Source organism: Schistocerca nitens, chromosome 1, assembly GCF_023898315.1.
Source record: "Schistocerca nitens isolate TAMUIC-IGC-003100 chromosome 1, iqSchNite1.1, whole genome shotgun sequence".
NCBI lineage: Eukaryota > Metazoa > Arthropoda > Insecta > Orthoptera > Acrididae > Schistocerca > Schistocerca nitens.
This window is the reverse complement of record NC_064614.1, coordinates 1,147,747,881-1,147,760,307: the sequence shown is the minus strand read 5'-3', so window position 1 is coordinate 1,147,760,307 and position 12,427 is coordinate 1,147,747,881. Positions and strand designations below refer to the sequence as shown.

Genomic DNA, 12,427 nt, shown 5'->3' with positions numbered 1-12,427 from the left:
TCTTGGGGAGAAAGTGTAGTATACCTCCTTTTTCACATCACATTTTAATGTTGGATGTTCTCCAGCAAACAATATTACTTTGAAGGCACTAATATGATCTAAGGATAGTTGCTAATGACAACTAAAACATAATTCTATGGAGTAACTGTGCAATTTTGTTGGTGAATAAAAATATTTTAATGAAAGAAATCACAACATACTTCTCTGTTGCAACATTATGTCATATTTTAAGTACCATCTTTTGCCCTCTTTGCCTATAATCAATGTTGATAATACAAGTGCCATTTATGTCACCAGTAACCTACTGCAGCACTACAATATGAAAAGCCAAGGTTGAGAAGTGAAATTGTGATTCAAGACACTGCAGTGTAAAATCTGTTTTGCACAAGTGGGCTTCTTGTCAAAATTGACTACTTATGGTGGGTGCCCATCATATGACAGCAAGTAAATCAGCTGCCAATCCTGTCATGAGTGGGTTGATGATGTCAACAATCAATTGATTATGCTGAGTGTAGTCTTCTAACATCCTGAGTGTTAAACAAGTGAAGATGGCATCATCTCCTAACATAAGATGTTAACCAATTCTCATTTCAATCACTCATGTTATAGTAAAGATGACATGTTGAGTTGCAGACAGGCACAATGAAAAGACTGGTCAGTCATGTATACACAAGTTGTGTTTCCTTGTGTAAATGTGTGTGTGTGTGTGTGTGTGTGTGTGTGTTTTCTTTTCTGAGGAAAGCTTCAGTCCAAAGCTAAGTCTACAACAGCCTTTTGCTGCTCCCATCTGCAACTTAACATGTCATCTTTACGTTGGGTAGCAAATCTATCCTTTTCATAATATTTTTGATATTTCAACCTGGACTTTCCATTGTTTCATGTTATAGTAATTGATTTTGCAGTTTTATGTCTTTTTAATCTTCATTTAATTGTTTGTTTTGTTTTCATGATACATTGCAAAGATCGCATGAAAAATTTATATTTTTCCTGCATTAGGTTTTGCAATATCTGGGCAAAGAAAAGATCTACATTGTACATAAGAAAGAACATAAACCAATGAAAAATGTTTTTTTAATATAAATAGTTTCAGCAGTAAAAAATCAGCGCTACTGAAGGAGAAGAAAGATGTTGGATGTTAATTGGCCCTTCATAAAAAAACACAGCACAAAAAGGATAAAGTAAAAAGGTGCAATGTGGTGGTTTCTAAATACAGTTTGATGTGTTTATATGTATATATTTTGTCAAGTAAATAATTATTGATGGTTTGAAATGTTTGAATGACAATTTTCCTCTTCCTGCAGTTCTCAGTAGTGTGGTGAATTTACCATACAACCTTTATTAAAAATGTTCACCATGAATTTTGCTCTGGTTATTGCTAGTTCCTTAATTCTGTTACTATTTTTAAGAAGTTAGGTCCCTCGCAATCTCAGTTTCATCATTCAGGTAGCAAACTGCACAGCAGGCAACTCTTACTGCCATGCGGTCTGAGGTGTATTGTAACGGTCCACGTGTCTCCCCCCGTCAGAGGTTAGAGTCCTCCCTCGGGCATGAGTGTGTGTGTTTCCCTTAGTGTAAGTTAGTTTAAGTTAGATTAAGTAGTGTGTAAGCTTAGGGACTGATGACCTCAGCAGTTTGGTCCCATAAGACCTTTCCACAAATTTCTAATTTTCCAACTCTTACAATATGCACCACTCTGACACCAACATGTAAACAAAAGCACTCATAACATACAACACTCTGGCACCAACTTGTAAACAAAAATAATCACTCATGACAGGCAAATCTTATTACAGGAATAATATGCAGTAGACTCACTTGCCACACCAAGTCGCTCACTCTCTGTCTCTCTGCTCTGTAAAGTTATATAGCAACCTCTGGAAGGTCTGATGATAGAGTACAATGCTGGCACAGGCACAAGTGTTTTGGAGCACACTGTTTGAGTGTCACTGTTGAGGGCTCCACAGCAGACAAACCCTCCGTGTTTTCATGAAGACCCACAAACATTGTCAATTATGACTGAAGCAAGCACAGAATCACTGAGATGGAGCAATGGGAATGTATCACCAAGCTAGATGGATTGCATTTCTCGTTACATCAGGTCAGTGTCCCTGTCTGGATACATCATCATCCTGGCAAGCTGTGGCTCAAAATATTCACAGGACTGTAGGAACAGTCTTATACTATGCAAGACATCAACTGGGTTTCCATCATACAAGTGGTAGTAATCCAAGAAACCATGACATCTGTGGACTGTGTGAAGATATTGTGGATCATCTGCATTCATTCATGCTTGATATCTCCCCCGCTGGTGAAGGTGCTTCCCAGCAGGAGATATGTGTCCATGTCACAGGGCCAGAATAGTGTTACAGTGGCCTGAGGAGAAATTAAGTGAACTAATGTAGATGTCTTGGCCACCAATTACGACTGCATTGAACTAGAGGAACACAACTGGAGCACTGTCGGAAGCTACTTTCACATTCACAGTCACCAGCCCATAATTCAAAGGATCTGCAACTCCAAGAACCAACCTAAGGCTCATAAAATTCATACCACACAGAATTGCTGCTGTATTGTGTTCCGAAGGTGGATAACAAGCTGGAAGTCAAAATGTTTAAGCCAATCAGTGTATATCTGTTAAGGATAATAAGTTTCAGATAAACAGCACAGAAATTGCACAATTAATAATAAATGTCAAGACTGAAAAGCTTCAGATTCTTATACAAAATTAAACTAAAACTGATCTTTATAAATGCCACAGTACAGAAATTGGTTATTAATGATGTAGCTGATGGTGTATCATAACTATTGTCTGTTTAGTAAAAAAAAATAGTTTGACCTTTCATCTACACCAATTTTGAAGGAAAAAGTGCACTACATTATACTTGAAATTTCTAAAATAGAAATGATTGCTCAGGCAGCTATGTATGAAAAAGTACTGGGTGGTTATAATTAAAGTGTAGCAACTCATGGAGGCACACTGTGGGCTGTAATTATTGTATGGTAGTGAAACTTGGTAGATATTCTAATGCTTTAATGTGGAACTGATTTGTGCTGGAAAAAAAGAAATTAGTTCCAATTTTGGTCACCTTGTGTAGACCTGGCATTGTAAATGAAAAAAGACACATAGAAATGTTTCCATATGTAATGGATCGTGGAAGGGACATGAGCAGACAAGGATAAACAAGTGAGAAAGTCATAATGTTGATTTTATTATTAATTACCCCTTTTACAATTTGTTCAATGTGAGCACCGGAGATGTGGACAAGATGCTGCATAGATGCGAGTAAATGCAATTTAATTATAACTATCCAGTATTTAATTAATTTGGGGATAGTGACCACAGGCATTACATCTACATAACTGATTTTCCCAAAAATCTGCAACATGTAATTAAATTTGTAGGTAAAATAAACATGGAGCATAAATGAAACACAATTTTTATTTCTGAAACCCTGACTTTACTGTACATGCAACAGTGCAGTAACATATCCATTTTTACTGTGCTTCTCCACATTTTTTTGTGTGCAATGTTCTTTTGCAATAGAAATAAATTGAAAATTAATAGTCATTTCAAACAAAAACTACTTATGTTATGTATCATCCCATAACCAGCAGTGTAAAGACAACACTGAGGCAGCATGGAGGGTTGGTGTGATTGTGAAGACAGTGTAGCTTGACAGAGCAGCTGCACTCAGCTACTGCTGGAAACAGTTATTATTATTCACCATTGGCTGTTGCAATAAATAAATATCCTTGAACAAAATATGGCACTACATTAGTCTGAGATCTATCTATCAATCAGTTATATAAAATTACATTTTGCCCAATGTTTGATTTGTAATAACAATCAGAATGCTGTTTCACATTGACACTGGACATTGTATGGAAACTCAATACACATTCTACATTTCAATTGATTGAACTGAAACATCACAAAAGAAAACTTTGAGAATAGCTTTGGAAAAATCAGAGGAAAAGCATCTGATGTCTCTTGGGTGGGACACCTGGTAGTATACTTCAATTAAAATAAGTTTGTGATCGATAATTCAGCAATTAATGTGACAGGTCCAGGTATCAGCCAACTGCAGCTTTTTCTAGGATTTCTGAGTTACCTGTTTTGTAGGCAAGTGCAGAGATTTGCTAGGCGAGGCAAAGTACTCAAGTTTAGACAGGGGAGAGCCAAAGATGAAGTGATTTCTATCAACTGCATGACCATGTGGAATGCTATGTACTAGCCAGCTATGCTTCCCCCTTCCAGTGATGTCTATCATTACAAAGTTATTTTATCTCAGCAGTGTAGAAGTAGTGAAACTAATGCAGATTCCAGTCTTCTCTCTTTCTTTCCTGTTTCGTGTTTACTTAGCTCACCTTCTGTGTTTTAGAAGTACTTACTGAAACAATTATGTATGGGTTCTTTTCTGCGCAGTACTTGATGCAAGCTTTTATATTAGTTTTGAACAGTTTTGTCATTCTGTCCATTACCTACAGATTAACTGCGGACATGTGCCCAGTCAGGATCTATGAACAGTTCCATTTACTGATAAATTTCATACTCAAAAGTTAATACTAAGTTCTTACAACAGTCGCTGGTTTTCAATCACTTCTTTTTTGTTTTGCGAACTCCTCTACTTTGACTATTTCCACTGCTTTCTATGTGTTCTACACTAATTTTCTGCTCTCTACCAATTCTTTGTCCGATAATCTTTTTTCAAGCAGCTCTTCACATCTGTTTCATTTTTGTACTGTATATATTTTTCTGCAAAATCAACCTTCTCTTCCTTTAGTTTTAATTGCATTTCATACAAATGTGGAACTTAAAATACAATATAACAATCAACCTATGAAAGAAGTTGACACGGTCAAATTCCTGGGACGAAATGTAGACAAGAACTTAAGCTGGAATACACATATTGACTTCCTATTGAATAAACTAAGCAGTTTTGCATTTTTAATGCAAATACTAGCAAATTCCACTGACTTGAGTATACGAAAAATTGTTTATCATAGTTATTTTGAATCTGCCATTAGATACAGGATAATTTTCTGGGGAAGTTCAAGTGGTGCATTTCAAATACTGAAACCGCAAAAGAAAACTATCTGGTACATGTGTACTACACAGGGTTGGGTCGAGTTGATTTGGGGGAGGAGACCAAACTGTGAGATCACTGGTCTCCAGGAAGGAAGTCGGCCATGCCCTTTCAAAGGAACCATCCCGGCATTTGCCTGAAGCGATTTAGGGAAATCACGGAAAACCTATAGCATGTTGGCTGATGTGGAATTGAACCATCATCCAGTGTGCTAACCACTGCACCACCTCGCTTGGTATACCACACAGTAAACAAGTCTTGTCACCCATCCTAACTGTTCCCTCCATGTACATTTATGAAATTATAATCTTCCTACATAGCAAACAAAAATTATTTGAGGAGAATAATTTTAACCAAACATATAACACAAGAAATAAAAAATAATTTTATGCTAACCACACACTGGTTGAAATTAAATGCACGGACTCCACAGTATATGGGAATGACAATATACAAGAAGTTAACAGGCAAATACATATTTAATACAAAGCCAGAAATTTTAAAAACAAGATTCTGTGAGAGAAATGCTACAATTCAATAGAAGAATTCATAGAGGATGAAATGATCATTTGAGCAAGGGGTAATTAAGTGTTAGATTTTATTGCATGTGTGTATAACAATGCTGTATTATTATTATTGTGATGCTGTTTGTTAACATCAGCAGCTCTTTGTTTATGGTGAAATTTTACCACAGTTTGATGTGTCTCCTGTACCTGAACCAAATTATTTAGATTATATATGTTATGAGACAAATAAAACACAATTCACAAAACAGGCCATCAACATTAATATTAGAAATTAATCACTGACTAAATTTTTAGATTAAATGTTTAGTTTTTCATTTGTATATCAGCATTGTCAATTATGTAAAAAATAAGAGTTCTTCATATTTACACACAGATTTTCCATTTTGTATCCTTCTTTTATTTCTATTTATTTTTTGTCAGAAAATTTTCTACTAAGACACAGCTGAAGGCATATGATTACGAGTGTACCTATTTGCTTAAGATACTTGGAAACACTGTTTGATAAGAAGTTTAGGGAGACAAATCTAGCAAGCTTTCATACTTTCTCTTGTTCTAACTCTTTTGTTATTTTTAATTATTATCATTATCAAACTGTTATCATAAATTTAAGCTGAGATTGGTTTAGTACAAAAAATTTGTGCTAACAAGACACTTTCAGTCCTTTCATGCGAACCAGACAATTATTATTTGGTGTATTTTATGAAGACACGGTTAACGTCAGTCAACGGGAATTATATAAGGTATTGATAAATCAGTGAAGATCACAATTCACTAACAACAAACATGGTATTAATATTACACATAATTAAAAACAATGTCATTGGAGAGAACACATTTATCTTGATCTGAAAATTTAACAAAATTATCTGAAGACTTGTCCTGATATTTCCTGCAGTGATTTAAGTGAACAAAAAAATGCCAAGTCATTTAAACAGATTTCTAGCCCAGAAGAAATTATTTCGAATACGGTAAAGGTATTGTGACTCCTCCGTTGGAACTATTTCACTACAATGAATAACAGTGATTGCAATTTCCAAAATGACAAATGGTAAAAACTGCACAAGAATGGAATGAGCTGCTTAATATTCCTCTTCCTTCTTTTGACCTGCAAAGTAACACGATGAATGCTAGGAATGCTAAACAAAAATGGTGTAGTACACAGAAATACAGCATTACTTGGCCTACATATGCCATGCTGAGTGTCAATCTCTTTAAGATTGTAACTGTATCACACTGTGGTAAGCCAAACATTATGACAATCTGAAATGATCCATAACAAATATAAAGATTAAAAACAAAATCTACAAAATTAAACATGAATTGCTAGAACTGCCCACAGTAATGTTATCACTTGCTAATGTCGTGACGTTACATCTTCATTTCTTTTATTATCAATCACAAAGTTGAACGTAACATTCTTTTATTGATAAAATCAATTTTTCATTATATAGTACTGATGAACAACGTACCATATGCAGAAAACATTAATTTCAATACAAAAGAATTTCTGTTACTCACTCTATCTTTGTAGAGCTGAGGTAAATGAACAAGGTACCATATGTAGAAAACGTTAACTTCAATACAAAAGAATTTCTGTTACTCACTCTATCTTTGTAGGGCTGAGGTAAATGATTTACTTCATTTGAGTCGGGTAAAACAATCATGAATCCAAGCACATCACCTTCTCCATAAGCAGGACTGTAGTGTTTACCACGACACTCATGAAATCGTGTACCCTTCCTGTCAAGATGTGCAAAAACTTAAATATAGTATTTCTAAGACACCAAAGATGTTTCAATTTATTGTTTTAATTGTAACACACACACATTACATATTATACACACCAATGAGAAGGACTGTGTTGGGGCCTATGTTAAAAACATTGAAATAAATGTAGTTAAAATAATTAAAAGCTACATACAGTAATAATTGAGAATCACTTTCAACAAAAGTCATGAACTCCCTCTCCTACTTCCACTGTTACATCCAGTTCACTCATGCAAAGTCATCTGAACTTCAAAACTGATAGTGCTATTGTTGAATAAACACAGACGGTAACAAAAGTAAACAAAAGACTGAGATATACATCAGACATAATTGGCTGGCTGAATGCTTTACAGAGAAACATTATGAACAAGCAACAATTGAACACCTAAATCTCCCGCTTAGCTATTTGGATAGAAGATCTGACAAATATCACTTAAATAATGACAACAGTTGAAATAGAGCATAACTGCCACCTTCCCTATGAATGAAAGACATACAGATAAAATGTGAAACGCAAAGCCCAAAGAGGAGTGCCCCTTGGACAGGCTGTTGCTTCTTGTCATTCATTTCCTCCCAGTCACCTTCCATTTAACACATCTAACATGACACACCTACCTCAACAGCAATGCAATTCAATGCAAGTAAACAGCACATTGTGGTAGGGTGTGTCTTATATACATTGTACACTTCTTTTACATGTTGCAGTTACTGGGTGGCTCCCCACACAAACAAGTACACCTATCCTGCCTCTGCAGGTGGAGAAGATCTCCTGCATTTTACATACTACTTTCTCTGCAGCGTATGTTTCCACAGAGTGTGCAAGAAACTGAGAATAAAAGACAGATCCTGTGAAGTCTTATGAAAATTTCTAATTAAGTAGGCATACAGAAAATGTGAAATGTGTTTTATTCATCTCATAATGTGTACAATTTCAGAACATATGTCTGATGTACAGGAGACATGTCAAGGTTACAATTGCTTAATTGAAAATTTGTCACACGTGCAATAATACTTTGTGGAGAATTTACTAATTTAAAATTTGTCAAACTTATAATATTTACATCTACACCCCTGGAAATGGAAAAAAGAACACATTGACACCGGTGTGTCAGACCCACCATACTTGCTCCGGACACTGCGAGAGGGCTGTACAAGCAATGATCACACGCACGGCACAGCGGACACACCAGGAACCGCGGTGTTGGCTGTCGAATGGCGCTAGCTGCGCAGCATTTGTGCACCGCCGCCGTCAGTGTCAGCCAGTTTGCCGTGGCATATGGAGCTCCATCGCAGTCTTTAACACTGGTAGCATGCCGCGACAGCGTGGACGTGAACCGTATGTGCAGTTGACGGACTTTGAGCGAGGGCGTATAGTGGGCATGCGGGAGGCCGGATGGACGTACCGCCGAATTGCTCAACACGTGGGGCGTGAGGTCTCCACAGTACATCGATGTTGTCGCCAGTGGTCGGCGGAAGGTGCACGTGCCCGTCGACCTGGGACCGGACCGCAGCGACGCACGGATGCACGCCAAGACCGTAGGATCCTAGCAGTGCCGTAGGGGACCGCACCGCCACTTCCCAGCAAATTAGGGACACTGTTGCTCCTGGGGTATCGGCAAGGACCATTCGCAACCGTCTCCATGAAGCTGGGCTACGGTCCCGCACACCGTTAGGCCGTCTTCCGCTCACGCCCCAACATCGTGTAGCCCACCTCCAGTGGTGTCGCGACAGGCGTGAATGGAGGGACGAATGGAGACGTGTTGTCTTCAGCGATGAGAGTCGCTTCTGCCTTGGTGCCAATGATGGTCGTATGCGTGTTTGGCGCCGTGCAGGTGAGCGCCACAATCAGGACTGCATACGACCGAGGCACACAGGGCCAACACCCGGCATCGTGGTGTGGGGAGCGATCTCCTACACTGGCCGTACACCACTGGTGATCGTCGAGGGGACACTGAATAGTGCACGGTACATCCAAACCGTCATCGAACCCATCATTCTACCATTCCTAGACCGGCAAGGGAACTTGCTGTTCCAACAGGACAATGCACGTCCGCATGTATCCCGTGCCACCCAACGTGCTCTAGAAGGTGTAAGTCAACTACCCTGGCCAGCAAGATCTCCGGATCTGTCCCCCATTGAGCATGTTTGGGACTGGATGAAGCGTCGTCTCACGCGGTCTGCACGTCCAGCACGAACGCTGGTCCAACTGAGGTGCCAGGTGGAAATGGCATGGCAAGCCGTTCCACAGGACTACATCCAGCATCTCTACGATCGTCTCCATGGGAGAATAGCAGCCTGCATTGCTGCGAAAGGTGGATATACACTGTACTAGTGCCGACATTGTGCATGCTCTGTTGCCTGTGTCTATGTGCCTGTGGTTCTGTCAGTGTGATCATGTGATGTATCTGACCCCAGGAATGTGTCAATAAAGTTTCCCCTTCCTGGGACAATGAATTCACGGTGTTCTTATTTCAATTTCCAGGAGTGTACCATTACTATCATAAATTTTTATTCCATTTTAGGAGTCCAGCTCAAAGTATCACTTCATCCTTCATGAAATCTTCCACTGAGTAGTAACATCGCTCAATTAAAAAATCATGTAACTATTCATTATGTCACACTCTTTTATTGTATTGTGAATTTTCATGGCTACCGTATTTACTCGAATCTAAGCCGCACTTTTTTTCCGGTTTTTGTAATCCAAAAAACTGCCTGCGGCTTAGAATTGAGTGCAAAGCAAGCGGAAGTTCTGAAAAATGTTGGTGGGTGCCGCCAAAACTAACTTCTGTTGTCGAATATATGTAGTGCCACACAGGCATGCTTTGTAGTCACAAAGATAAATTCTGGCACCAAAACTTCTGTGTCAGTAAATAAATTTACAAAAAGGTGGAAGACGAGCTTTTTTCCTCCGCCCCTAGTTTCGACCACCGCATTTTGGTACATTATCCAACGAAGTAAATACAAATTCCATATTGTTCATCTTCAAATGTAGCAGCATTTCAATGTACTACGAAAATCCGACTGGCAAGACTGTTTGGTATGTTTGTCAATATGGCCAACTCTATGTTCTGAATTTTTTCCTGCCTGTGAGAAGAGATGGTTGCTAATAGGAACTTTTATGAATTGTGAATCACATGCAGTATTCTCTTCACCATAAGAACAATACGAACATAAACATTTGGCCATGTATTGTTTTGTGTTTGCTGCTATCTCATTTAAATCCTGTCTGCCTAATAAACTACGAAACCTGAGTGAGACAACAGCAAATGCGGAAGAATATGTATATCACGTCATGTTTATATTCATAATATTCTTATTCCTAATAGTGATACAGTCAGAAATGAAGCACGGCAATTGACTAGATTTTTAAATCTAAGATGACTCTAATTTCTGTGCAGAATATAATGTACTAAAGAGATGCCTGCAAAGATTTTCAAATGGAGAAAAATTTTCCCTAACTCTCGTTCAGAACATCATCTATCATATGCAGTCTATTATTTGGTTCTTGTTGATCATTATCAAAGAAAGCAGCAGTGTAAGTTACAACAAATAGCAGTCTCTTGCCATTGTTTTGCTAATGAGACCATTCCTCTATTTTTTTTTTTTTTTTTTTTTTTTTTTTTTAATTGTAAGTGGCGGTAGTGCGCACAAAAGCAAGCCATGCCGCGAGCGGCGACAGGCCGTAAACACACACTATCAGAATGCGACAAACAATGCATGACACAGTACTGTAATGCATTTTCAGCTTAGAGTGACGTAAACACCTATAATAAAGAAAACGGCGCTTATCAAATCAAAGAAAAGTAAGCAATCAATTCAAACCAGACGAAGCACGTGAAAAAGGAAGGGTACCCACATAAATATGGACGGAGCGCCTGACACATAGCAATGGCTACCTGGTAAACCTTAACTTCTAAGCTTATGACTCGAACCAAACTACTGTAGCTGTATCGTTATTCATTCGACCTAAATTGTGTCTCATATTAGAATGGACCAAATTTGTTTCGATTTGGCGATGCGGCCTAAAACTTTTTCTCCCCTTGAATTTCGAGTCTCAAATTTCAGGTGCAGCTTAGATTCAGGAAAATTTTTTTTCCTTGATTTCGAGTCTCATTTTTCAGGTGCGGCTTGGATTCGAGTAAATACGGTATATACTGAGGAGCCTGAGCACACAGTTTAAGTGATGTGGGGAGAGCATAAAGAAGTCATTTGTTGTATGAGTGTTCAAAATGATTTTTTTAATAGATCAGTTCTGCTGCATAGGAAAAGAACCACCTCAAACATGTATAAAGAGGGTACAGTTAATATTTTTAGGTCTTTAAATAATGATCGACATGATACCCTCGGCTGTGCAGAGCACATGTTGCGAATGATTCTTTTATGCAACTTTAAAATTTGTGTAACGTTTCCCAAGTTTCTCCAAAAAATTATGCCATATTGAATAACAGACTCAAAGTAGCTATAGTTATCTATTTTTCTGGTGACCATATCAGTGGCACAGGCTAAAATTTCCATTGCAAATGCAAGGCTGTTTAATTTATTTGCTAGATATTCTATATATGAGATTTCCAACTCAAAGTTCTATCTAAGTTTATACCAAGGAACCTGACTGAATCAAGTTCTTCCATTTTTTGATTGTTGTGGGTGGTACAGATTTCTTCAGTTTTTAACTGTTTGGTTTTAAAACTCATCACTTGGGTTTTTGAAATGTTTAGCCTTAAACCATTTAGACAGAACTATGTTTCCAAGCTACTTAATGTATTTGTGACTCTCTGTGGTATTGTCAAAATTTTCATTTTCAATTAGGGCAAAAGTATCATCTGCAAACAAGTTTAAATGAGTATTTATATCAAGAGGCCAGTCATTTGCATGGAACAGGTATAAAATGGGTCCAACGCACATCTTGTGATACAGTTTTACACTCTGAGAAGTAATCTGTTCCATTTGAAGTGATTACTGCCCTTTCTTTCCTCTCCAAGAGATATGATTCAAACCATTTCAAAGCCATATCCCTTGTTCCATACCTGTTGAGTTTGAAAAGCATCA

General features: G+C 37.9%; 1 protein-coding gene across 1 annotated transcript in view; it reads right to left on the bottom strand.

The window, feature by feature from the left end:
• LOC126199731 (set1/Ash2 histone methyltransferase complex subunit ASH2-like) overlaps positions 1–12,427 on the bottom strand; it is a 102,288-nt gene that overhangs the window by 22,992 nt on the left and 66,869 nt on the right. Inside the window, exon 9 of the mRNA XM_049936648.1 lies at positions 7,219–7,354. Coding sequence (XP_049792605.1) covers positions 7,219–7,354 — 136 coding nt within the window. The remainder of the gene's footprint in view (positions 1–7,218; positions 7,355–12,427) is intronic.